This window comes from Hylobates moloch, unplaced genomic scaffold (genome assembly GCF_009828535.3).
Source record: "Hylobates moloch isolate HMO894 unplaced genomic scaffold, HMol_V3 SCAFFOLD_1, whole genome shotgun sequence".
Classification (NCBI taxonomy): domain Eukaryota; kingdom Metazoa; phylum Chordata; class Mammalia; order Primates; family Hylobatidae; genus Hylobates; species Hylobates moloch.
In genome coordinates this window covers 25,947,895-25,974,426 of record NW_026652276.1, presented here as the reverse complement: position 1 = coordinate 25,974,426, position 26,532 = coordinate 25,947,895, and the positions used below count along the sequence as shown (strand labels likewise).

Below are 26,532 nucleotides of genomic sequence, written 5' to 3'. Positions count from 1 at the left end.
GATGTCCCTCTCCAATTTTTAAATTGTAATGATTTTTTAAGCTTGAAACAAATAATTTGAAAATAACAGTTAAAGGTCAATTACATATTCTTCCCAAGTGACTTCAATGCAATTCTACCAGACATCAAAAGTTAAAGTCTTATTTTCTAAAATAATATTTTATTTGTTTCTCCTTAATTTCTGAAATAATATATTGTGGTCAATGTGATGCCATGGCCCTGAACTTTAACAATGGCTCAATTAGCAAAGGTGTAGCAAAAGAAAACATACTGAGCTAATTTCATAAGACACCTGAGAACAAGTCAAACTGAAAAACATAATTGGAATCAATAACTGAAGATGTTTATAGCTGAATTCTTGGGGTTTTTTTCCTCATCAGTTGTTGGCCAAATCAGATTAGGGATGCTAGATAAGAAGGTTGAGGCAACAAGATGAAAGGCAGAAAGAACTCAATGTCCTGCCACCATCAATGGCTAATTCTCCTCCAGCTTTAGATCCCCAGGAGCTGACCTTGACCTTGAGTCCTGATTTAAGCTCCTCAGATCACTTTCTCATGCATAAAACTAAAACAACATTTGATTCTTTGACCAGCATTTCCCCATTTCCCCTACCCTCTATCCCCTGGCAATGACTGTTCTACTCTGCTTCTACGGGTTTGACTTTTTTAGATTCCACATATAAGTGAGATCATGCAGTAATTGTCTTTCTGTGCTTGGCTTATTTCACTTAGCACAATGACCTCTAGGTTCATCCATGTTGTCACAAGTGGCAGGATTTCCTTCTTTGTTAAGGCTGAATAGTATTCCATTGTGATATATTTACCAAATTATCTTTATCCATTCATTCATCCATAAACACTTAAGTTGTTTCCATATCTTGGCTATTGTGAATCATGCTGCAATGAACATGGGGGTACAGATATACATCCCCATAGTGTATATATGGTCACTATAGTTAATAATACTGTATTGTTTACTTGGAATTCAATATGATTTTAATTGTCCTTACTGCACACATGCACGTGCACACACACACAGATGGTAGCTATGAGTGGTAATGCATGTGTTAATTAATTTGACTGCGGCAATCACCACACAATGTATATGTATATCAAAGCATCATGTTGTATATCTTGAATATATATAATTTTCACTTGTCAATTAAATATTTTAAAATTAAAACACAGCGTTTGATTCTCATCTGTATTACTGAGTTTGTAGATAAATGGGATTGTTTAAAAGTACTTTTTATTTCTTATAAAAAAGGTGACTTATACGCTTAAAGAAATATATTCTAACAATAACTTACATATATTTTAAATCATCTTGGCCGGGCGCGGTGGCTCACGCTTGTAATCCCAGCACTCTGGGAGGCCGAGGCGGGCGGATCACGAGGTCAGGAGATCAAGACCACGGTGAAACCCCGTCTCTACTAAAAATACAAAAAAATTAGCCGGGCGTGGTGGCGGGTGCCTGTAGTCCCAGCTACTCGGAGAGGCTGAGGCAGGAGAATGGCGTGAACCCAGGAGGCGGAGCTTGCAGTGAGCCGAGATTGCGCCACTGCACTCCAGCCTGGGCGAAAACGGAGCGCTCCGTCCAAAAAAAAAAAAAAAAAAAAAAATCATCTTAAACTCTTAGGAACAACTTCAAAAGAGATCAATTTATTTTTAATTATAAAAATAATATAATCACATAGAAATAAAATATCAAAGAGGACAGAAAGATACAAAATGAAAACTAGAGGTTTTCATTTTTCATTTAATCCTCTTCTTCCAGTCTAATTCCTCAGAGATAGCTATTGTTGAACATTTCCTCTTCTTCTTTTTCTGATAGCTACTTCCATAACTCCAAGAATAGGCTTATACTTCCAATTTCTCATGTGTTAACTTTAACCTTCCTTGTACTCCCTCTATGAACAAAGAGTAACTTAGCTTTTCCTCTGTGCACACATGTGCTCTCTCTCTCTCTCTCTCTCCCCCTCTCTCTCTCCTATCTCATTGCAAAGGAGGCTGGAAAAGTGAGGAAGCAGATTATCAATAGCACTTTGGACCAACCACGATTCATCCCTTAAGGTTGGCACCTTGCTGCCCCAAACAAAAGCTGGATTCTGATGGCAAGGAAGAAAGAAAGGGCATGAGCACCGGGGCAGCTAAAATGTTTGCCACATGTAATATGATATTTTCTTTGCCAACATCTGTTATCCCCTTCTCCCATCAATCTATTAAGTACACTCAGACTTTCCCTTGCAGAACAGTTATAGTCTTAGCTCTCAGAGCAGACACTAATTGGCTTATGCCAATAAACTCATTTTTGGCTGTATATTAGAATCATCCAGGGAGTGTTTTAAAATAGCCATGCATGCGATTCACTTCTCAGACCAATGACATCAGAATCCCTTGAAGGGGTTCCAGGTTTGCGATCCAGTGACCTAAGCCAACTAGCATAACCTACTGTTTCAGGGATGGGCACATAACCCAACTCAAGCCAAAAGAGAGGCAGCGAAATCCGTGAAGCTTCTGGAGCAATCAGGAATGGTGTTTTCTCTTCTCCTCCACAATGTGATATGAAGGTGCAAAATCTGGAAATGCTCTCATCACTTTGACTAGCCTGAGAAGAGCTAGATTAAGCAAGAAGTAACACTCAGAGAACGCAGTTGAAAGAATCACAGAGATACAGAGCCTATGGATATCCTGAGCCTCCGGGTCAATTCTCATCTGAAGTCAGACCTACTTCAGGAACTCTCTGTTATCTTATCCAATTCCATTTGGGTTTAGACAACTGGAGCTCTTTTTCTGGCCCTTGCATTGGAAACATTCATGTTGTAAAGCCCACTCATTGAGTATTTAAAGGACAATATAGATACCACACAAAATGTTAGTTTCCTATTTTCCCACCCTCGCCCCCAGGAAAAATTTTCAGTGCATAGATTTATCTAGCAAGGAATAGATAGGGCTTACAGCAGATGCAGTGTTAATGGCTCTGCCTAGATCCCAATCTTTCTGTCCCAAAAGTGTCTTACGGAATGACACAGATATAACAGCAGCCCTTGTCTGTAGCCAGGGCTTACTTTATGGTGCCTCCTGTGAATTCTGTCCAGCAGAGCAAAGCCTCTGACTCTCATGAGATGTTGCTATAACAAAGGAAAGAGGTGGCTTACATCTAATTGGCTAATTTCTTCCAAAGATCCAAGCAAGAAGGGTCTAACTATGATTGGCTTAACCATTCAACTCTCTTATGAAGGCAGGTTGAATCCTTCTGGCTGGATCTAATAACCAGTTCAAAGTTCACTTTTGATTAAAAACTTTGAGCTAAAATCTATTCACCATCTGAAGACCAACCATTAAGATGACCTTGTCTTTTGTCTCTCTTGGATGGTGAAAAACCATCTTCAGAGGAAGATGTTCATACTCAGACTAAAATGATCCTTATTGTATTTGATCTGTGTGCGCACACACACACACACACACATTCACACACACACACACACAAAAACAACCAGAAGAGTATTGCTCAAATGTTATAGATGACGCTCTGGTGAAGTTATGTAACTTGCCCCACGCCCAACCGCAAACAGCAGCTAAGCCAGAACTCAAATCTAAGTGCATCAAATTCCAAAGCCCACAGACTCTATAAAAAAGAAGAAACAGAAAACAATGACTATTGTTATTTCCTCAAATTATGCTTCTTTTTTCTTATGCATTCACTATTTTATTTTATTTTTTTAGAGAAGGAGTTTCGCTCCTGTTGGCCAGGCTGGGGTGCAATGGCACGATCTCTGCTCACTGTAACCTCCGCCTCCGGGGTTCAAGCAATTCTCCTGCCTCAGCCTCCTGAGTAGCTGGGATTACAGGCATGCACCATAGTACCCAGCTAATTTTGTATTTTTAGTAGAGATGAGGTTTCATCATGTTGGTCAGGCTGGTCTCAAACTCCTGACCTCAGGTGATCCGCCCACCTTGGCCTCCCAAAGTGCTGGGATTACAGGCATGAGCCACTGCACCTGGCCACATTCATTATTTGTTAAGGTAATATATTTATATGATTCAAAAAATACTAAAGGCTCTGTCCCCCAGTCACTAGTGTTCTCTCCACAGGTAATTAATGTTACCAATTTTATCAGCATTTTACCCATAAACAGTAGCATATTATAACTTGCACTTTTCATTTAATAGTATGTTTTAGCAATCAGCCTGTATCAAAAATGTAAGATCTGGGCTCTTTCTTTGACTTTTTTACCATTTAGTATAGACAGAAATGGAATAATAAACATATTTGTTTTATAGAAAATGTCCCCCCATATTACAATATTTTCCTGCATGTCCCTTAAAACTTGAACATTCCTTAAGATTTTTCACTTCCTAGTCATTCTTTCCAATATCACTGTTGAAAAGCATTAAGCTCCCACGTGGATTCACGCACCATATACAACCCTTTGGGAATTTTCATTTCAACTCAAACAACAAACTAAAAGAATATGCCACACTGCTGGGACGATGACAACACTGCATTACAAAAATTAAATACATCTAAATCACAGACTAAAAATTAGAGTAGTTAAATAATTTCACTTGGAAGTGGCAGCTTCTTGGTAAAATGAATTCTTTTGAATAGGATGACTGTTGTCTCTTTCCTTTCAGTTTTCACCAATTGACATCATCTTATGCTGCTGCTACTTAAAATGAAGAGGGATTATCTAAAAGATAGAAAAAATGTATTGACTGCTTCTCCAGTTTAGTTTTCTTTCATTTTGCAGGTAGTAGGAAATATCAGATAAGGTGGAGAAAGACATATAATACACGGTGGGAATCTGGATTATCAACAGCATCTAAGAAATCCTCTCATGTTTGTCTTTCACAGAGAAATGTGAAATAGATAATGCAGACTAGGATAGTTCTGCCGCTACTGAAGAGTACACAGAACTGTTGATGTCAGTCTGGAGAAAGGTCTCCAGTAATGCACCATGGGGCTCAATTTTGGAGCTGATTTTTATCAGCGATTCAATGAAGTCAAAGATCACAAAAGTAAAAAGGATTACTAGTACATAGAATCATAACATCAAACGTATAACAAATAAAGCCTGTGAGGTACAATCTAAAGGCCAAAATTTATTAGGAATAAATAAAAATACACCCTACTTTTAGGTTGAAAAAAATCAACACAGCCAAAGCAGCAGATCCAGGGATTGGCCTACACAGCAGTTCATGTGAAAGAAAGGCTGAGGGCTTGGATAAACCAAATGTTCCGAATCTACCCAAAATGTGGCATTCCTGAGGATTAACTGAGTTAATATATGTAGAGATAAGAGTGGTACCTAGAAAATAGTAAATACTCTGTAAATATTACATCTACCTACCTACCTACCTACCTATCTAATCTATCAATCCTCTACCTGCCCTTTCTTGCAGATGCCTTTAAATCCTTTTTGGGTTTTGTCAGGTGATACAGAAAATAATATATTATATTGAAAGAGCCTATAGAAATTAAATTTCTAGAAATTAAAAATTTTATAGTACATTTCTTTTGGTGTTGTTTGTTGTTGTTTTTGAGATAGTATCTCACTCTGTTGCCCAGGCTGGAGTGCAGTGGCATGATCATGGCTCACTGCAGCCTCCACCTCCCAAACTCAAGCAATCCTCCTGCTTCAGCCTCCCGAGTTGTTGGGACTACAGGTGTGCACCACCATGTCCAGCTAATTTTGTTTATTTTTTGTAGAGATGAGGTCTCACTATGTTACCCAGGCTAGTCTCAAACTCCTGGGCTCAAGTGATCCTCCCGCCTTGGCCTCCCAAAGTGTTGGGATTACAGGCATGAGCCACCATACATGGTCTAAAAATCATATAGTGTATTTCTGTATAAAGTATAGAAATTATACTTCAGTGTTCCAGTTGGGGAGGGCTGTGTTACCCTATGAGACGGATACCCTTATAATCCATCTTAAGATGTGGAAACTGAGACTGAAGTAACTCCCCCAAGCACACACAGCAGTTAAGTGACAAGCTGGGATTTGAAACCCAGACAGTCTGGTTGTGCGGCTGACACATTGAGCCACCATCCACACTGCCTGTTAGAACAGGACTGGAGAGGGTGGGCAAGGGAGGAAGGAAGGAAAAAAAGCAGAAAAAATAGAGAAAAAGCAACTGATTCAAGAAAACACCAACCTGAAGCCACATCAGCTATGCCTGAGGAGGAACTAGGAAAACACAATTGAAATCTGGGGAGAAAACAGAACTTTTCTAGAGGCAGAGGATTCCCCGCATCCAGCAAAGGATGCTGCCAAACCCAAGGATGTCCTTTTTCCGAAGGGTGGATTCACAGGACACAGCGCCCTGGTGCTTCCTCTGGGGACTCCGGCACTCCTCTTCCTCCTCAGAGCCAGCGGCAGGACACTCCAGCCCCTCCTACTTTTCCCATCCCTCCCTCCTGCACAATCTCCTCTCCACTTTATCCCCACTTCATCTCTCAAGGAGTTTGATGAAGGTAAACCATTCCCCTCAAGAGGAAGAAAGAGAGGAGGCGGGCAGGAGCCGCAGAGGTCTGAGATTCTAAGGACTGAGGAGAGAAGGTAAATATTTGGGGCTGAGCTGTGCTTGTCTGCAGCAGGGAGGGCTGTGAGACACCCTGATACTTTTCTGAAAGGAGGTTTCAGGCTTCTGGACTGAGAAATCCCCAGGAAGACTTACCTAAGGTACCTCCTCGGCTCTTCCCACTTCCTTCCCCCAGCTCTCATCTCACAAGGAAGCCCCTCCTTGGAAACCTCCCTGGACAGCATGCACCCTTCTTCCCCCAAGCTTGTGAGATTACAGCTTTAAAAGAACTCCTGATTCAGAACCCAGCCAAGTCCTCTTCAGAGTTCGTGCAGCAAACCAGTTTCACTCACTCACATGATGGGCTTCTTCCTCCCAGAGTTAATTAGCTGCACATTTTAACAAACACCCAAATGTTTGACTGTATTTGCCAAACCCAAGAGAAAAAGGATTCTGCAAGAAACGAGCTCACTTCTCTTCATAGGACAGCTGGCTGCACTGATGCAAGCAGCCACGGCGCCCTGCCCTTAATGAACTCCTTGACCTCCTCAAGCTCCAGTCCATTCTGCATCCCTCCCTTCACTGCCAAATGGCTTAGACTGGGAGCCTCCATTGCTCTTCTCACTTCCTCCTGATCACCAGCCCCCAGCAATCTGCCTTCTTCAGGCCTGCTCTCTATGGAAAGGGCTAAGGTATTAATACTTCCTCCCCATCCCACTAGTGACCTGATTTAGGGGAGTCTTATAGTCCTTTCCAAAGACCCTCGCTGCCTCTAAAGCATTTAATCCTGATGGCCATACCCTTCTTAACATGCCTTTCTAGGTTTCTATGGGAAAGGGAAAGGAGATGAGCATTTATTAAGTGCCCACTGAGTGCCATGGGTAGTAAGTCCCCCACCACCCTGTGAGGGGGGTATTAGTATCCCTATTTTGGGGAGGAAAGTGACAGTATCCTGCCTAGAGTCTAAGTCAAGAGGAGCTCTGGGATTTGGGATCTGCTGCCTCTAAAGCACATCCTCTAGCTGATCCCCCTCACTCTCAGCTCTCTTCCCTCTGCTGGTTCCTCTTCCTTCATCTCTTCCTTTGCAGTCCTTTCCTAAGGCTCTGTCTTAGGTCTTCTTCCCACCCCTACCTCCCTAGATAATTTCCCCTAATGCCTCAATTTCTCTTGTCGTTACTTCTCTCTAGTGACTCCTAAGTCTCTTACTTTAGTCCTCACCCCAAGCCTTGGCTCCAGGTCTCAATTTCCACCTTTCTGCTGGATGTGTCCAAGTGGACGGGCTGCTCACATGTGGATGAGCCCAGTCAGACTTCACCATCCTCCCTCAAGTCACCCTTCCACTTTATGTTCCCAACTGTGTCAACTGCTGCTCACTCCCTTAATCCCATCTTCCAAATCTAAGCCAGCCACCTCAGCTTGTTGATTTTCCCTCTGCACAAGTTTCTTACTCTTTTCTGCCTTAATTGGCCTGAATGCCTGCAGAAACTGGTTCCTCTGCTTCCAGAAGCTAAATTCTCCAATCTCCTCCCAACCTGCTGTCTTCCAAAGATGAGATTGGGTCACTTCCCTCCCTGAAAACTTCAGTTGTTCCATACCGCTTACTGAACAAAGTTTCAATCCCAAGAAGGTTAGCCATGATCTGACCTTTCTGGTCTTGTTCCCAATGACAGCCCTCCACACACAGTCTGCCTCTGACACTTGGGACCATCACTCTATCCTCCAGCACACCTTGAACCTGCATGCCTCGACCATGTTCATTCATGGCCTCCTTATTCTGTGATCTAAATCCTACTCACCCTTCAAGGCTCAGCTCAAATGCCACCACCTCTGAGAGAAGTCTCTGCCGTTCTTACCAATTGAAAGTAAACTGCTGCTTCCTTTGAACTTCCTCAGTTCCTTTATGAAAATTTTTGTAGAGTTACTAACTGTATAGATACTTCCTTTTTTCTTTTTTTTTCTTTTTTTGAGACGGAGTCTCACTCTATTGCCCAGGCTGGAGTGCAGTGGCGCAATCTCGGCTCACTGCAAGCTCTGTCTCCTGGGTTCACGCCATTCTCCTTCCTTAGCCTCCCGAGTAGTTGGGACTACAGGTGCATGCCACCACGCTCGGCTAATTTTTTGTATTTTTAGTAGAGATGTGGTTTCACCATCTTAGCCAGGATGGTCTCAAACTCCTGACCTCATGATCTGCCCGCCTCAGCCTCCCAAAGTGCTGGGATTATAGGCATGAGCCACCGCACCCAGCCAAGATACTCTTATACCATAGGTATCTATAATGTCTCCTTTATTACCAGAGTATAGGCTACCTGACCACAAGAACTGGGATTTGCCCAGGTCCTACCCAGTGCTTTGTACACAGCAGGTCCTGCAGTGGGGCTGCTGAACTGCACTGCACATGACGATGCATGTAAAAGCCAAGTTCTGGCTGTGCTCAAGTGCCTATTGTGAAGATAGAAAGCTGCACTAAATTTTATTGGAAAAAGCCACTTGGGCTATAATCCATGTGAATTCTGAACAAGGCAGGTTTATATAATTAAGATATTTGGGTCAGGTGTGGTGGCTCACGCCTGTAATCCCAGCACTTTGGGAGGCCGAGGCAGGCAGATCACAAGGTCAGGAGATCGAGACCATCCTGGCTAACATGGTGAAACCCCATCTCTACTAAAAATACAAAAATTAGCCAGGCGTGGTGGTGGGCACCTGTAGTCCCACCTACTTGGGAGGCTGAGGCAGGAGAATGGCGTGAACCCGGGAGGTGGAGCTTGCAGTGAGCCGAGATGGCGCCACTGCGCTCCAGCCTGGGTGACAGAGCGAGACTCTGTCTCAAAAAAATAAAAAAATTTAAAAAATTTAAAAAACACCTGGGCCTGGACGGTGTCAAGGAGGGCACCCTCTTCCAGCACTACAAAAGCTGACTCTCTGCATCTACCAGGCATGGTGTGAAAGCGAAAAAGATAAGATTGTATTTCACTGTTCCTAGACAGCTGGTGCACTCATTAACTGCCCTCACCTCAGCCCAAATGGAAAAGGATCAAATGACACAGCAAAGAAACACAGTGACTTAGCAGATAGGCAAAAGACTGGACTAACCTTGGAGTAGCGGTTGGCAGGGGGTGGAGGCCAGGAGGGGCCTGTGCCCAGCGGTCTGGCACCTTCAGGACTTAGAGGGGCCCTCAATAACTCCCAACAATGGTTGGCTTTATGCTTTAGCTTGGATGTCCCACCACCCTGGAGCACTCCCTTTAAGAAAGGTTTGTTTGTTGGTAACCAGAGCTGATGAAAATGAGCCTTTTTGGCTGGGCAGGTCAAACTCGGATGTAGGTATCTCTCTCCATGCCTCATGAGACCTACCAATTCAGTGAGATGAGAACTAGCTTCTAGGTATCAGATTCACATGCAGGTCTCCTTTTTTTTTTTTTTTTTGAGACAGTGTCTTGCTCTGTCACCCAGGCTGGAGTGCAGTGGCGCAATGTTGGCTCACCGCAACGTCCGTCTCCTGGGTTCAAGCAATTCTCCTGCCTCAGCCTCCCTAGTAGCTGAGATTATAGGTGCCCACCACCATGCCCGTCTAATTTTTGTATTTTATAATAGAGATGGGGATTCATCATGTTGGCCAGGCTGGTCTTGAACTCCTGACCTCAAATGATCTGCCTGCCTCGGCCCCCCAAAGTGCTGGGATTACAGGCATAAGCCACCGCACCCAGCCTCTCCTCCTTTTTGACCCAGAGCTATCTACTTGCCCTTTCACTGAATCCCAGGAAAAACTGGGTCTTAGTGAAGTTCACGATGCTCCCAGGCCTAGGACCACCTGCTGCTCCCATCACCAGGCCCTAAGGCCCCACCCCAGATGCTCTGATACTTAAAAGATTAATAAAGTGAAATTTGGGGGCAGTTCATCTCTATATACCATGCGGAGCCTCAAACCCCAAATCACACCTTGGAGTTACTGCTTAGAGCACCTTAGAAAGGCACATCCATAGCCTGGTTACTAATGCAGTCCCACCACTCTTTGCAATGCTCAACTGTTTTGACTCTGAATCCGAGCTAGAGTTTTGACCTAGAACCGGTCAAATGTGAAGGCTGAGTAATGCTTTTACAATTCTATTTATTTTTATTCCACGGCTCCACTTGAGTTCTGGAAACAGACTGCTCTGCAGCCAGAGGCCCCTGACCTAATTCTTTATCCTGGTTTTAACCAGATTAAGCCAAGGGAGAGCTCACAGCTCCTGCTGCCCAAGTGTGTCTGCAAAGCCACGGGAAGGGGCCACTAAGCAATAAGATTCGAGCTAGTTTTGTCTAATTTGGGGACTCCCACCTCATGTACAGTTTACGGTTAAAAGAGCAAAACTCAGTATGAGATTTTGCTAGTGCTGTCAGGGGAGGGCTGGGGCTTGCCATTTTCCATGCGATATTGTTATTCCTAATCAACTAGTTGGAACCACCTCCGAGTTCTGGGGCTCTGCAAGGAACAAAGATAATTAGTTACAGCAAAGACAAAGGATAATATGACTAAATTCCTGCTCTTGGATAGAAAAAGAAGACTTACATTTCTAACAAGGCAGAAATTGCCAATTCGTTCAATTAGTTTAAGCATGTACCATTGAGAAAGGCCACTTCTTCAAAGTAGTGACCCAAATTTAGATTGAACTCTGAATCCAGAGTAGAGAAAACATCTCAAAGATCTTGCTATCCCTCCACATCCAGACCTGTGCTGTCCAATACAGCAGCCAGTAGCCACACATGGCTACTGAACACCTCAATGTACCTGGTCCAAACTGAGATGGGCTGTAAGGGTAAAACACACATCAGATTTTTGAAGACTGGAGAAAAAAGGGCCAAGCATGGTGGCTCACGCCTGTAATCCCAGCAATTTGGGAGGCCAAAGCAGATGGATTGCTTGAGTCCAGGAGTTCGAGACCAGCCTAGCAAACGTGGCAAAACTTTGTCTCTACAAAACATACAAAAATTAGCCAGGCATAGTGGCACACAGCTGTAGCCCCAGCTTCTCAGGTGGCTGAGATAGGAGGATTGCTTGATCCTGGGAGGTCAAGGCTGCAGTGAGCTGTGATCATGCCACTGCACTCCAGTCTGGGTGACAGAGCGATACCCTGTCTCAAAAGGAAAAAAAAAGAACGTACAATCTCTCATTAAGAGTTTTTATATTGGCCAGGCGACGTGGCTTGCACCTGTAATCCCAGCACTTTGGGAGGCCGAGGCGGATGGATCACTTGATCTCAGTTCAAGACCAGCCTGGGCAACATGGTGAAAACCCCGCCTCTACCAAAAATACTGTAGTCCAAGCTACTCAGGAGGCTGAGGTGTGAGGATGGCTTGAGCCTGGGAGGCGGATATTGAGGCGAGCCGAGATCATGATCATGCCACTGTACTCCAGCCTGGGTGGTAGAGTGAGATCCCATCTCAAAGAAAACAAACAAACAAAAAATGGAGTTTTTATATTGATTACATGTTGAAAGATAATTTTGTTATATAACTGATTAAATGAGACTATTAAATTTAATTTCACCTATTTATTTTTACTTTTTTAATGTGGCTACTAGAAAATTTAAAATAACTTATATGGCTTGCATTGTATTTTTATTGGGCAGTGCTGATCCACACAACATTATACTCAATCGTTTAGTTTTAAAGTATGGCAAAACTTGCAAAGGAATGTCTTTTTAGCCTAATACCATCAGAAAACACTCTTGTGTGGATCCTTCAGAATTGCAGGCCCTCTCCAAGTGATAGGGGAGGTGAAGATTCATCCCCCTTTTAGTCCTTTATTTGAAGCGTGTCTTTCAGTTTACAAAAATGCTTTCATACCCATAATTCATTAACTGATAACTACACCTAGACAAATGTCATTGCTTTGAAAAGACCTCTAAGACAAGAAAGAAAGATAAATACATTTGACTAAATACAAATCTGAACTTTTATATGTGACGGGAAGGAAATAATAGTGTCTTTCAGTTTGCAAAAATGTTTTCATACCTATAATCTCACTTAACTGATAGCTACACTTAGACACGTCTCATTACTTTTAAAAGACTTCCAAGACAACAGAAAAGATAAACTTCACAAGTAAAATTTTGAAGCTTTTATACAGTTAGGGAAAACATCACAATAAAACGGCAAGCAATATACCAGAAAAAGCATTTGATACAAATATAGCAAGGGGTTAATATAGAAAGTCAGGCCAGGCGTGGTGGCTCACACCTGTAATCTGAGCACTTTGGGAGGCAGAGGCAGGTGGATCACTGAGGTCAAGAGTTCAAGACCAGCCCGGCCAACATGGTGAAACCCTGTCTCTACTAAAAATACAAAAATTAGCTTGGCATGGAGGCCCACATCTGTAGTCCCAGCTACTCAGGAGGCCGAGGCACCAGAATTGCTTGAACCCAGGAAGTGGAGGTTGCAGTGAGCCAACATTACACCACTGCACACTAGCCTGGATGACAGAGTGAGACTCTGTCTCCAAAAAGTAAAGAAAGAAAGAAAAGAACAGAAAATCACACTAATGAGAAAAAGGCATTGAGATAATTCAAAAAAAAAATCAATTAAGACATAATATCCACCCTATAACAATCAAAGAAATTCTCAGACAATGAACACTGTGTTGCTATTGTTGTCTAGCCAAATTATCTATTAAAAATAAAACGAAATTGCCCAGTGCTGGAGAGGGTCTAGTGAAAGGGGCTATTTTGTATTATAATTGAGTTATAAAATTTCTGTCACTTTCTGTGAAAACTATTTGGCAGGATGTATCAAAGCATATAAAAATGGGCAAAATCTTTAACCCAAGAATTCCAGTTCTAAGAATCTAGATAGATAGATAGATAGATAGATAGATAGATAGATAGATAGATAGATAGATAGATGATAGATAGATAGATAGATAGATAGATAGATAGATAGATAGATAGATGATAGACAGATATCTCTTTTTAAAATGCCAGAAGAAAAATGCAATAAAACAGTACGATAGTATTATCTTGGCTAGAATAACATATGAGTGACTTTTTTCCTCCTGTACTTTTCAAATTTTCCACAATGCTCATGTACTTCTTTTATAATCAGAACAGAAACTTTAAAATCCCTAAGAATGATTATTTTTAAAGCTTCCTTTGTAAACCTCATCTAGCATCTAATTAACTCAAAAATGGAAAAGTCTAGGTCTGAGTATTATTGTAACTTAAATTCATTTTAAAAGGTATTTGCTATGTTTCAGATGGCAACTCACAGACCATTAACTCATCTGATTTCAAAGCTAAATGAAGAGTTAATGGGTGCAGCACACCAACATGGCACATGTATACCTATGTAACAAACCTGCACATTGTGCACGTGTACCCTAAAACTTAAAGTATAATAATAATAATATAAAATTAAATTAATTAATTAATTTAAAAAAAAAGAATTTTGTTAAACTGAAAATCCTATTGATACATTTGCAGGTTCCTGTGCATGTCCCAGTATTCAGCCGTAAACACTGTTGCTTCTGTGGGGCATTGACCCTGTATTCCAGGATCTCTGCCAGCCTCAAAGGGGAGGAGGCAGACACGGAGCATGGCAACAGCAAGAACAAGGTGACGACAAGGACAGGAGCCCCAGCAGAGTTGAGGTTATCTCGGGGGGTAGGGGAGAACATTCAGCAGAGATAGGCAGGGAATACAGTGGGAGGAAGGAAGAGAAGAAATTAGAAAGTTAAAATGTGCTTTTTTAAAAAAACCAACAATCCTAGAAATCTGACAGTTTCTCATTCTTTAGCCCAGAAGCTTCTTGTTGTAGTGGTCAACCCTTTCCTAATTATTCTTCCAGGATACCTATCACCATGGACCCTACTTACACTTGCTCTTCCTTTGTTTGCAAGCTGTCAAGTTGTTTATCTCTGCTTGACACTGAACAATTACAGTCCTTTTTACCTTTACTCCCTAGGAGGAAGAAGTTTAAGCAGCAGGGCTGTGATCCATTCATTCACCTAAAGGGAGTAGGGGACTTGGTGAGAAGAGATGAATGATCCCAGGAAAAAAGGCAAGAAGGCAGGTGAACCAATCTAATTTCTCATCAATTGCACCTCCAGGTAATGAAAGGAATGATCCTTGCTAGGAGGAAAAACCTTGTCTACTGAATGCCCTTAGAAGGATGTCTCCGGCCAAAGGATTTCTTAGAATTGCAATACCCAAAATCTTTGAGGCATGGCTCCCTGGAAAATGTCATGTAGCCAACAAAATAATGAGGGGTATCAAATGGAGTTCTTTTATAACTTAAAAGCTTTGCACCGTACACCTTACTTAGACCCATTTAGTATTGTGAGTCAGAGGGAAAGGTCTAGGTAGGGAAAGGGGGTCCCAGGGAGACATCCTCAATGCCCCAAGGCCTCTGTCTGCTTTATCTGAGCCTCTCAATTGCCTGCCTCTTTGAAATTATTAGTAAAGCTTGATGATGCGTAAAATTTACCGTCCGCGTGGATCTGATTTGACAATGGGTTTTGCTCATCCCACCCTACTTCCATAGCTTGATTTCTACTTTCTAATTTTTCCATATTTTCATGACCTACCCCGGATCTTCTCAAATTACCTATATATTTTTTTTAAGACTTAGAGCCACAAACTAAACCACTTCCCTAATCACCCCAAGCACATCTAGAGCGCACTGTGTCCCTACAAACAAACCTGGTCACACTGACCCTTTAATAAAAGGGATGGTATGTTGTGCTTGTCAATGGCAGTAGGGTTCCTTTAACAGCTGAGAATTATTACTTAAGTGTAAGCCTTGTAAAACATGTTCCTTTTTTTTTTTTTTTTTTTTTGAGATGGAGTCTCACTCTCACCCTGGCTGGAGTGAGTGGCACGATCTCGGCTCACTGCAACCTCTGCCACCCAGGTTCAAGCAATTCTCCTGCCTCGGCCTCCCAAGTAGCTGGGATTACAGGCGTGCACCACTACGCCTGGCTAATTTTTGTATTTTTAGTAGAGACGAGGTTTTGCCATGTTGGTCAGGCTTGTCTCTAACTCCTGATCTCGTGATCTTCCCACCTTGGCCTCCCAAAGTGCTGGGATTACAGGCATGAGCCACCGCACCTGGCAAACATTTTCCTTTACAATTCTAGTATCCCACTCACTGCCCATTTTTACTCCCCCATAATCTTTAACTGAGCCTACAGATTCTGCCTCCCCCACTCAAGTGTTGGGGTTTACTCTTACAAACCCTGATGCGAAAAGCCTCAGGCAAAATAATCACTTAAGCTGGAGCAGTCCTGGGATTGTCTGGAAACTCACTGGTTAACACATTTGTTTATAATTACCCCAGTCTTTCCTCGCTATTATGGACATATGAATGACTCCTCACCAAGCCAGTTAGGAAGCTGCCTTGTGGATCCTGAATTCCGAAGCCATTCCCAGCTTCTGAGACCTTTACCTTGTCAGTCATCTGCCTGCCTCTTTGTCAACGTGATAGGCTTCAAACAAAGCCATTAAAACATTTCCTGTGAATTAAAACTCCAGAATATGAAAGGAAAATAGTAGAGTGGCACTAGTCCAAGACAGTATGCATTTTAATATATTTGAAAATTATAGTGCATTTTTTTCACTTAGACTAATCCCACATAATAGAGCACCATTTAGCCACTTTTCAAAAGAAAGAAATCACCAGCAAATGAAAAATGTTTTATATCCATAAATGAAAAAGCTAGAAGATTCTCTCAATTTCTAAAGAGGATCTCTTCTTCCAAAGTATCATAAATCAGTGGGTATAAGAAGTCTTCCTCAAAGAGGTTGTTCATGTGTCCTTTTTGTATGAAAAATTGAATCCACACAGTTATTTGGGCCAACTCTACTGAGCACCAAGTGGCCTCAAGTAGAGGCCAGCAAACTTGTTATGTGTATTTTATGTTGGGGTTCTGTGTGAGACATCATTTGTAGCACAAAAGCAGCCATAGTCAGTATGTAACCTCATGGGCATGACTGGGTTCCAATGAAATTTTACTTATAAATAGGCAGCAAACTAGATTTGACCCATGTGTCATAGTGTGTCCTAAATGTGAAGGGAAACGTAGCAGGAGGAATCAAATCCACCGATTTTACTCTCAAAAATGCCCACAACTTCCGCTTCAGGCCCAGTGCATGCGTCTTGCTCGAAGGGCATGAATGAGGTCTAGCAGCTTAAGATGTAAACACATAGGAATCCAATATTTAATGTTTTTTGGGGTTAAAAGCTACATCACCTCTTCACAGTACATCAGGCTTTAAATATGGGGACTTTTTGAAATCACATCTCCAGAAGGAGGTATCCTTTCTGTTAGATGAGAAAACAGGCCCAGAGAGGTGAGTGGCCAGCCAAAGGTCACACAGCAAATTCACAGTAGAATCAGAAGACAGGACTAGAGTTAGGCCCAAACCCCAGGAACTCTTTCTGCTGAGCCACCTTCCTCTTGTGCTCTAGGGAAGAAGCATCTCTTTTACTTTACAACACTCATTACCACAGTGTCAGGTAACAGAGTAAAAAAAGATGAGCTTTTAATCTTGCTTCAGCAGGATAGTGATTTTTTTCAAATGATGCCTCACAACAGAACCCCAACATAAAATACACATGAAAGAAAGGTGCCTCTCTCCCTCTGCCTGGCCCTACCCAAAGCTCATGGGACAGCTTGAAGGAATCCTAATGATCACAGAAACCAAGCAGTTCAAAAGTGATTTTCATTACCATCTACTACACTCTTAGCACCTCTCAGTTCTAGCACTCCCTTCCTCTACCTCCAGCCCTGCCCTATGCCCAGGGCCCACCGATGCAGTGTTCCCTCTTACAAGCTTCCACTCCGTAGCCTACAATCAAAACTTACTAGTCCTGGAGCCCAGTCCTTTGAAAAACTAGTTTGTGCTGAACTATGGGTAATTGGTAACTTAATTTTTTGCTAAACATAATTAATCTGTCTCATTAGAACTTTTTCTTTGAGACAGGGCCTCACCCTGTCACCCAGGCTAGAGTACAGTGGCGCAGTCATGGCTCAGTGCAGCCTCAACCTCCAAAGCTCAAGCGATCCTCCTGCCTCAGCCTCCAGAGTAGCTGGGACTACAGGTGCACACCACCATGCCTGGCTAATTTTATTTTTATTTTTAGTAGAGATGAGGTCTTGCTATGTTGCCCAGACTGGTCTCAAACTCCTGAGCTCAAGCAATCCTCCTGCCTTAGCCTCCCAAAGTGCTGGGATTACAGGCGTGAGCCACTGCACCTGGCATTGTCTGATAAGAATTTAATGTGTTATTCTTCCCAGACATCAGATTTGAGTTTTAAAGGGGCCTTTAGCAGCCCAACACAATGTTTTTGAAATTGGGCAGCTTCTCCAAAGATGTCTTGGGAGCTTCCTAAGATGGAGAAATCTAGGCTTCTACCCCTATGTCATTCACCCAGAGAAGCTTTAATTGTATTAGTTCCCTGGTGGATTTCATTTGAAGGAAAAGAGTTCCAGAGATAACATAAAAAAGCTTAAAACCCATAGACTTATGCCAAAGCATTGACCCATGATCAAGATCTGAACCACAATGCCAGTACAGAAGTTATTTTAAGTGTGTCAAGAATTGTAAAGCATCTGAGATTTTACCCTCTTTACAAGCTAACAAGTTCTCCTGTCAATTTCAGGGGTGCTGGCAAAAGAAACGAGATTCCTGGATCAGCACTTTTTATGCCATTTCTCTGAGTGCCAGTTTCCATATTGCAAGGCAAAGAAAAATAAATGATGCATATACAGTAGGTTGCATTACAGAGAAGAAACCCTGAACTTAGGGAACCTGAATCTTTTATAATGGGCAATAATCCTGCCTGCCCTTTGTGCCAGAGGGAGACACTATGTCCACCTCCCAAGGCCATGCATTATATAAGCATCCTTGAAAAGATAGTCCAGAACAAAGGGCAGACGATGCCTCTGCTCATGGAGGGGTCGGGGGCAGTTAAAGCTAGGCCTACTTAGGACTCCCAATGTAAGCGTCCCAGGCTGGGAGTTAGCGGGTTCAGAGGGAAAGAAAAAACCTTGCAAAGGGACAAAGAAGCATTTTCTACTCGTTTAGTTAGAAAGCATTCGCCACCCCTCTTAAGATAGAGTTAAAAATTCTCACCATGGCCTACATTTTTTATTTTATCAACTGCATGCCTATCATTATGTGTTAAATTGAGTCCCCCCAAAATTGGTATGTTGAATCCTAAGCCCCAGTACCTCAGAATGTGACCTTATTTAGACACAATCTCTTTACAGAAGTAATGGAGTTAAAATGAGGTTATTCTGGTAGGCCCTAATCCAGGGCAACTGCTTTCCCAATAAGAAGGGGAAATTTAGGTAGAGACACATGCACAGGAAGACAACATGAAGATACAGGGAGAAGACAGCCACCTCCAAGCCAAGGAGGGGGGCCTGGAGAACATCCTTCCCTCAGAGCCCTCAGCACGTACCAACCCTTCATCTCAGACTTCTAGCCTCCAGAACTGTGAGAGAACAAATTTCTGTTGTTTAAGCCACCCAGTTTATGGTACTTTGGAATGGCAGCCCCAGCAAACCAATACACCCACCAAATGAATGTATTTTCCATTTTGAATTCACAAGATGAATCAAATAAACAGAGCCATCCATGAAACATGAGTTTTTCTACTTTGAGACTTCTGCATCAAAGGACTGACTCAAGCCTCTCCAACAAGAGTCTCTTACTCATCTGCACAGCCACACATGCACAAGGGCAGTAGGGAAACAGCACGGGCTCTGGGTCTGAGTCTGAGCTTCGCCCCTGACTAGCAAGTCATTCAGCCTCTGTGACCTCAGTTTTACGAACTGTAGAGTGGAAGACACTTGCCTGCCAATGCCACAGGCTTGTAAAGCTCAAACGTTACACAAGAAAGCACACTGCAAAGAAAAGTGCTGTACAAATGTTAATTATCAGGACAAGATGATCACAGCTTCAGCTGCTACAGTGGGTTAAAAATAATACTGATATTTACAATAGCAAAGACTTGGAACCAACCCAAATGCCCATCAATGATAGACTGGATAAAGAAAATGTGGCACATATATACTATGGAATACTATGCAGCCATAAAAAAGAATGAGTTCATCCATGTCCTTAGTAGGGACATGGATGAAGCTGGAAGCCATAATTCTCAGCAAACTAACACAGGAACAGAAAACCAAACACCACATGTTCTGACTTATAACTGGGAGTTGAACAATGAAAATACAAACACAGCGGGGGAACATCACACACCGGGGCCTGTCAGGGGATTGGGGGCAAGGAGAGGGAGAGCATTAGCACAAATACCTAATGCATGCAGGGCTTAAAACCTAGATGATGGGCTGATAGGGGCAGCAAACCACCATGGCACATGTATATCTATGTAACAAACCTGCACGTTCTGCACATGCATCCCAGAACTTAAAGTAAAATTTAAAAAATAATAAAATAGTGACAACTGCTATCCATGCTTGGAGGCAGGAGTTCAATAGAAAATCATCATTCTGACACGTCAGCATATGTCCTCTCTCCAGTTTCCATGTACCCTAAGGTGCCTTTTATTCCCCAAACATTACTTCAAAACAGGTAAGCGGTAAATACTATGTCATGGATCAAAATATTAAGGAGTCAATGAAATTCTATGTTTTTGGACACCTAGCAATCAAAAGCCTAGATATATCTGGTCCTGAGCCAGTTCCTCCAGATGACTGGTTCTTGCCCTGTGTCAGATGAGAAGTTCGCATAAAGAAAGGCACAGGCAGAATAAGGTAGAATATCCTGGGCAAGCTGAATAGAAAAACATGGATCAAAGGAGCAGAGGTCCTGCCTGCTTCCTTTCCTGCCTGTGTTACGTGGCCCTGCTCTCAACTTACTGTAGCTGGGAGAAGAGTCCAAAGCAGCAGAGACAAAAGAGCAAGAAAAGACCTTTCGAAACTAGGGCAGAGGAACAGGTAGAGTGAGTATATGAAGGACAGTCTGTGTTTCAACATCAGCCAAGGATCTGCCAGGGAGAAGGGAGGTCATTTCTCAAACGCACTGCTTTACCTAACCCGTCAGATGGGAAAGACATTCCCGGCATCCACAGTTAGTTGCCCGATGGTGCAACTCCAAGATATGCCAGGTGCTGATTGCCAGCTCATGCCAGGGATCACCCCCTCTAGACCATTCAGCCCTTGGGCTCCACAAGATCGTTTCGGACAGGAAGCCACCTGGATGGTCCAGTGCTGTGTCCTCTACCTTCAGGACCCTGTCTCCTTCCTAGGAATCCTGGATCCCAAGCCTCTGGCGGTATTTCTCAGATGATGAGGCTACTCTAACTCCAACTCGGGAAAGACCAAAAACTTCAGTAGCATTATCCACGGGTTATCTGGAACTCCAGCAAGAAAGCACCGAACTGGCCTCTCTATTTAGAAAACCTCTCCTCTCCATAAAAAATTAAAAAAGAAAAGGAGGAATAAGAAGATAGGATTAAAAAGAGGTGTGAAGCTAGGTGCAGTGGCTCACACCTATAATCCCAGCACTTTGGGAGGCCGAGGCAAGGGGATCACTTGAAGCCAGGAGTTAGAGACCAGCCTAGCCAACATGGTGAAAACCCATTTCTACTAGATGTACAAAAACTAGCCAGGCCTGGTGGTGCTTGCCTGTAATCCCAGCTACCTGGGAGTCTGAGGCGAGGTTGCAGTGAGCCGAGGTTGTGCCACTGCACTTCACTCGAGGCAATAGAGTGAGACTCTCTCTCAAAAAAAAAAAAAAAAGGATAGAGGAAGCATTTTGGGATACGGATATGTTCATGACCTTCATTGTGGTGATGATTTAATGGGTGCAAAAATTATCTAATTGTACATTTTAAATATATGCAGTTTATTGTATGTCCATTATACCTCAATAAAATCGTTTTTTAAAAAACAACAACAAAAAACCTCTCCTCTCCCTCAATTTCACCAATTACGATGAATTGGGGTTTACAGGTTCCTCTTCCAAAATTGCAGAGCGGGTTAAATTCATCCACCATTCACGCCCCTCACTGAATTACTCTGGTTGTCTCCTAATACCTGCTTTTTAACAATTCCCAGGTGAGCTAAGCCTAGGTAGAGTGAATGGACATGTAACTGGGTGAAAAGAAGGGAGAAAAAAAATATGAGTGTTGGGGTCCTTTGGGGGTTAGCCAGACTTGGTAAGGAGCAACCAAAAGGGGCACAGCCAGAGGATGATAGGACAAGAACCCTGGAGGCTGGATGACCCTGGAGAAGGGGCCCTTCGAGAGTTAAAAGGAGAACCCAGGACAACAGAGGGAATGACCTTGCATGCAAAGGCAGCCCACCTTGCTGGTTACAAATACATCTTTGGGTAGCTCAGTCCTACTCCAAAGCCCATTCCCTCCAAACTTCTGCCTGGAGAAGCAAAGAGATAATGGCTCAAGAGCATGTACTGTAGTCACTCCCCATTGAAAGAAACACTGAAACCTCATCGACATTAAACAGATAACACCACATGCAGCATAAGATGACAAAGAGCATTTTTGAATTTATTTTTGCAGACTGCCAAGGCTGGATTCAAAGAGTGGACACCCTGTCCAGTCCACAGTTCACAGGCCTCTCCCTCCTTACAAGCTGTTGCGTGCCCACTCCCAGCTATCCTCCAGCTCCCCCAAATGTTAAGGGATCGCTGGGAAAGAGATTGGAGCAAATGGATAACGCACATCCCTGAGGCATGTCCTGGGCTTATCAACAAATTCAACTGCAGTAGATTTTTATCTCTACCACTTCGACCTGTTTTCCAAACTTTCTGGTACACTCACCAACGCTGGCAAAAAAAAGAAAAGAAAACAAACTAGAACAGATTAAAGTACATTTGGTTGTACACTGGAACAAAAAATATTTTGGTTGTGCTGCAACAGGCTGACTCCCATCACAGCCCTCTCTGAAGACAGCCCAATACCTGGGCCTGGTTAACCATCAAGGGCACCTGAACCTTCTACTTCTTAGTTGAAAAATGCAACTCCACAGCCAGGTCTGGCAATCTGTGGCTCCAACACACTTCTTGCATGCTTGTGGCCTCCTGCTGCAAAACATGTTTTTTATGGAAGAAGAAACTAGGTTAATTTGGACTCTGGTCCATTGAAAATCACCCTATGTTAAGTGCTTTATTAACAACAAAGACAACAGCATACTGGTAAAAGAGCTTGGGTGTGACTTTACCTCACCTAAATTGTAATTCAACATGGCAATTATTTCAAGAGAGTGTGCCCAGCTTGTATTCATTTGCTGTGTGGCCTGCCTCCTAGATTGCAAAACCATAAAATGACACAGCTCATTCCTGGGCTGTAAACAGCACGACCGCGTGTAAGCACTATGTAACAACAGGTATCCAGGGACCTGGCACCCAAAGGAAAGGACTGTTTCAGGTCAAGAAAAATACGGTCTCTTTCCAGAACACTGTGGATTTAAGTCTGAGAAGCAGCAGGTCTCAGCCCCCATCAGAACTGGGCAGGTGCTCTCATTTCCCCACATATTCAATTAAAGCCAGAAAGCAAGCCCAGTGTTCTTACGGAGGGCTCCTCAGAACCCTCCTCGATGCCCCACCTGAGCCCACGCATGTCAGGAGGTTCCACTGCATCTGCATCCGGGACTCTCCTGGGCTCCATGCAATTAAGAGCCATTTTTACTGTAAGAGGAGCCAGATCAACCAAGGGAAGAGGCAGGGCTAGGAGTGGTGATGAGGGCACAGTGTTGAAAAAGGCAACACACGAAGATCTATTAATTAGCATGTGACTTTACAGGCAGGGGAGGGGAAGACAGCTGCAAAGAAAGGTTCTGATGTAAAGGAAGAATCTTAGATCCTTGCAAAGATAAATGCCGACCAATGGCTTCATCGCCTTTCTGCTTTATCTACTCTGGTGCAATTCCTCAAAGCCTGCTCCAGTTCCTAAACATAGACACAAACACACACACAGACACACACACACACACTCTCTCTCTCCACCTCCCACTTTCTCCAGCACACCCACAGTAAATCAAAGCAAAACAGTTTAGAAAGACCCAGGAAAACGGCCACCACAAAATGTGTTAGGAAATAATAGGGAGAGAATTTTATTTTATATGAATTATATATATATATATGAAATAATACCTCTGAATTGTATTCAAACTGTACAGAAAACTATAAAGTTAAAGGAAAGTAAAAGCCTCCTTCCCTCCACCTACTTCTAATGCAGGTAACTGTCCACAAATCTTATCACTGTACATTAGCATATATATGCTTTTACACAAATGGGATAACATTATACATACCCATTTAGCAATAGATCATAACCGTCTTTCCAAGTCACTATCTATAAATCCTATCTCATTATTTTTCAAGGTATATAGCATTCATTAGTGAAGCTACTTGAGATATACTTAACCAGTACTTTCATTGGGTAGTTTTATTTCTATACTTTTGCCTTTCATAACCATACTCCAGGGAACATAAAACTTTGTTTAGCAGTGTGAGAATGGTGCCCACTGACCACAGGCTAGATTGACAGCAAAACTGCTGGATGAGTTGATTTAATTTAGATGCAATATGTAGGCTATTCTGCCTTAAAAAGAGCTAGTCAGTGCAACCTAAATGACTGCCACAGAAGCCAAGGAGCTGTTTTGATCACAAGGAATACCATTCGGGGGCAGCCACTTCCCATGGGCTCAGCCAAGAGAAAAATATAAATCTTTACTAGACACTGCCACAGTCCATTCGGGCAGAGATTCCCCAAAGCTTGATAACCTCATAGGTTTCTGTACCTTCAGTCAGCTTTATATATTAAATAATGAATCAAGAAAATGAATAAGCCTTCAGTTGGGAAAGTGTAACTATCAATGGGCAACAGAGATGATATCATTATTTGATAGGAAGACAGTCAAGAAGTTTCATGGGGCCAGGCACGGTGGCTCACACCTGTAATCCCAGCACTTTGGGAGGTTGAGGCGGGCAGATTGCCTGAGGTCAGGAGTTCAAGACCAGCCTGGCCAACATGGTGAAACACTGTCTCTACAGAAATACAAAAAGTAGCCAGGCATGGTGGTGTGCACCTGTAATCCCAGCTACTCTTGGGGGGTGTGGTATGGGGGAGCCGGGCTGAGGCAGGAGAGTCACTTGAACCCAGGAGGCAGAGGTTGCAGTGAGCCAAGATCGCACCACTGCCCTCCAGCCCAAGTGATAAAGCAGGACTCCGTCCCAAAAAAAAAAAAAAAATGGGACAGTAGGATGTCATTTCCTCACTGAGCCTTGGCAGTGCATTAAGTTCTGCTTGCAACAATCTGTGTGTTTCACTCGGACTACAATTTCTTGAAACTCTACCTTCCATTCTATCCCATGCATCTTGCCTTCTATTCCAAATCTGTTGGTTCTATCTGGGTATCTGCCCAACCTCTTCAACTAGAGCCTTTATTTGAAATACATCCCTTCCTCTTAGCCCCATATTCACACAATATTACATTATTCTAGATTTGCCTTGATTCCACATTCTGCTACCTGCCTTCCTAAATTTCTGCCTGTACCCAGTGCTTAAGGCTACTACTCACCTGGGGATGACATTCAGAAATCACCATCTACCACCATCAAAGGACAGGAGGTTCTAGCCAAATGACATGAATAACTTCATAGTGGAGAGGAAAGCACCAAGTTATCATAACTTGAGGACAATGGTAGTTGGTGCGGTATAGGTAACGTATTTAGAGCAGCATCTGGAGTACAGGGAGTGCTCCATAAATGTCAGTTGTCAGGAAGCCCATCAGACTAACAGCGGATCTCTCAGCAGAAACTACAAGCCAGAAGAGAGTGGGGGCCAATATTCAACATTCTTAAAGAAAAGAATTTTCAACCCAGAATTTCATATCCAGCCAAACTAAGCTTCGTAAGTGAAAGAGAAATAAAATCCTTTACAGACAAGCAAATGCTGAGAGATTTTGTCACCACCAGGCCTGCCTTACAAGAGCTCCTGAAGGAAGCACTAATCATGGAAAGGAACAACCGGTACCAGCCACTGCAAAAACATGCCAAATTGTAAAGACCATCGATGCTAGGAAGAAACTGCATCAACTAACGGGCAAAATAACCAGCTAACATCATAATGACAGGACCAAATTCACATATAACAATATTAACCTTAAATGTAAATGGGCTAGATGCCCCAACTAAAAGACACAGACTGGCAAACTGGAAAAAGAGTCAAGACCCATCAGGGTGCTGTATTCAGGAGACGCATCTCACGTGCAGAGACACACATAGGCTCAAAATAAAGGAATGGAGGAAGATCTACAAAGCAAATGGAAAGCAACAAAAAGCAGGGGTTGCAACCCTAGTCTCTGATAAAACAGACTTTAAGGCAACAAAGATAAAAAGAGACAAAGAAGGCCATTACATAATGGTAAAGGGATCTATTCAACAAGAAGAACTAACTATCCTAAATATATATGCACCCAATACGGGAGCACCCAGATTCATAAAGCAAGTCCTTAGAGACCTACAAAGAGACTTAGACTCCCACACAACAATAATGGGAGACTTTAACACCCCACTGTCGATATTAGACAGATCAACGACACAGAAAATTAACAAGGATATCCAGGACTTGAACTCAGCTTTGCAACAAGCCAACCTAATAGACATCTACAGAACTCTCCACCCCAAATCAACAGAATATACATTCTTCTCAGCACCACATTGCACTTATTCCAAAACTGACCACATAGTTGGAAGTAAAGCACTCCTCAGCAAATGTGAAAGAACAGAAATTATAACAAACTGTCTCTCAGACCACAGTGCAATTAAACTAGAACTCAGGATTAAGAAACTCACTCAAAACTGCACAACTACATGGAAACTGAACAACCTGCTCCTGAGCAACTTCTGGGTAAATAATGAAATGAAGGCAGAAATAAAGATATTATTTGAAACCAATGAGGACAAAGACACAACGTTCCAGAATCTCTGAGACACATTTAAAGCAGTGTGTAGAGGGAAATTTATAGCACTAAATGCCCA

At 42.8% G+C, this 26,532-nt stretch overlaps 1 protein-coding gene across 3 annotated transcripts in view; it reads right to left on the bottom strand.

The window, feature by feature from the left end:
- Nucleotides 1-26,532, bottom strand: part of MREG (melanoregulin) — a 98,128-nt gene that overhangs the window by 7,254 nt on the left and 64,342 nt on the right. Inside the window, exon 3 of one of the 3 annotated variants that reach the window (XM_032754589.2) lies at nt 9,614-9,763. The exons of the other annotated variants lie outside the window; for them this stretch is intronic. Coding sequence (XP_032610480.1) covers nt 9,614-9,763 — 150 coding nt within the window. The remainder of the gene's footprint in view (nt 1-9,613; nt 9,764-26,532) is intronic. 3 annotated transcript variants of the gene reach the window in all.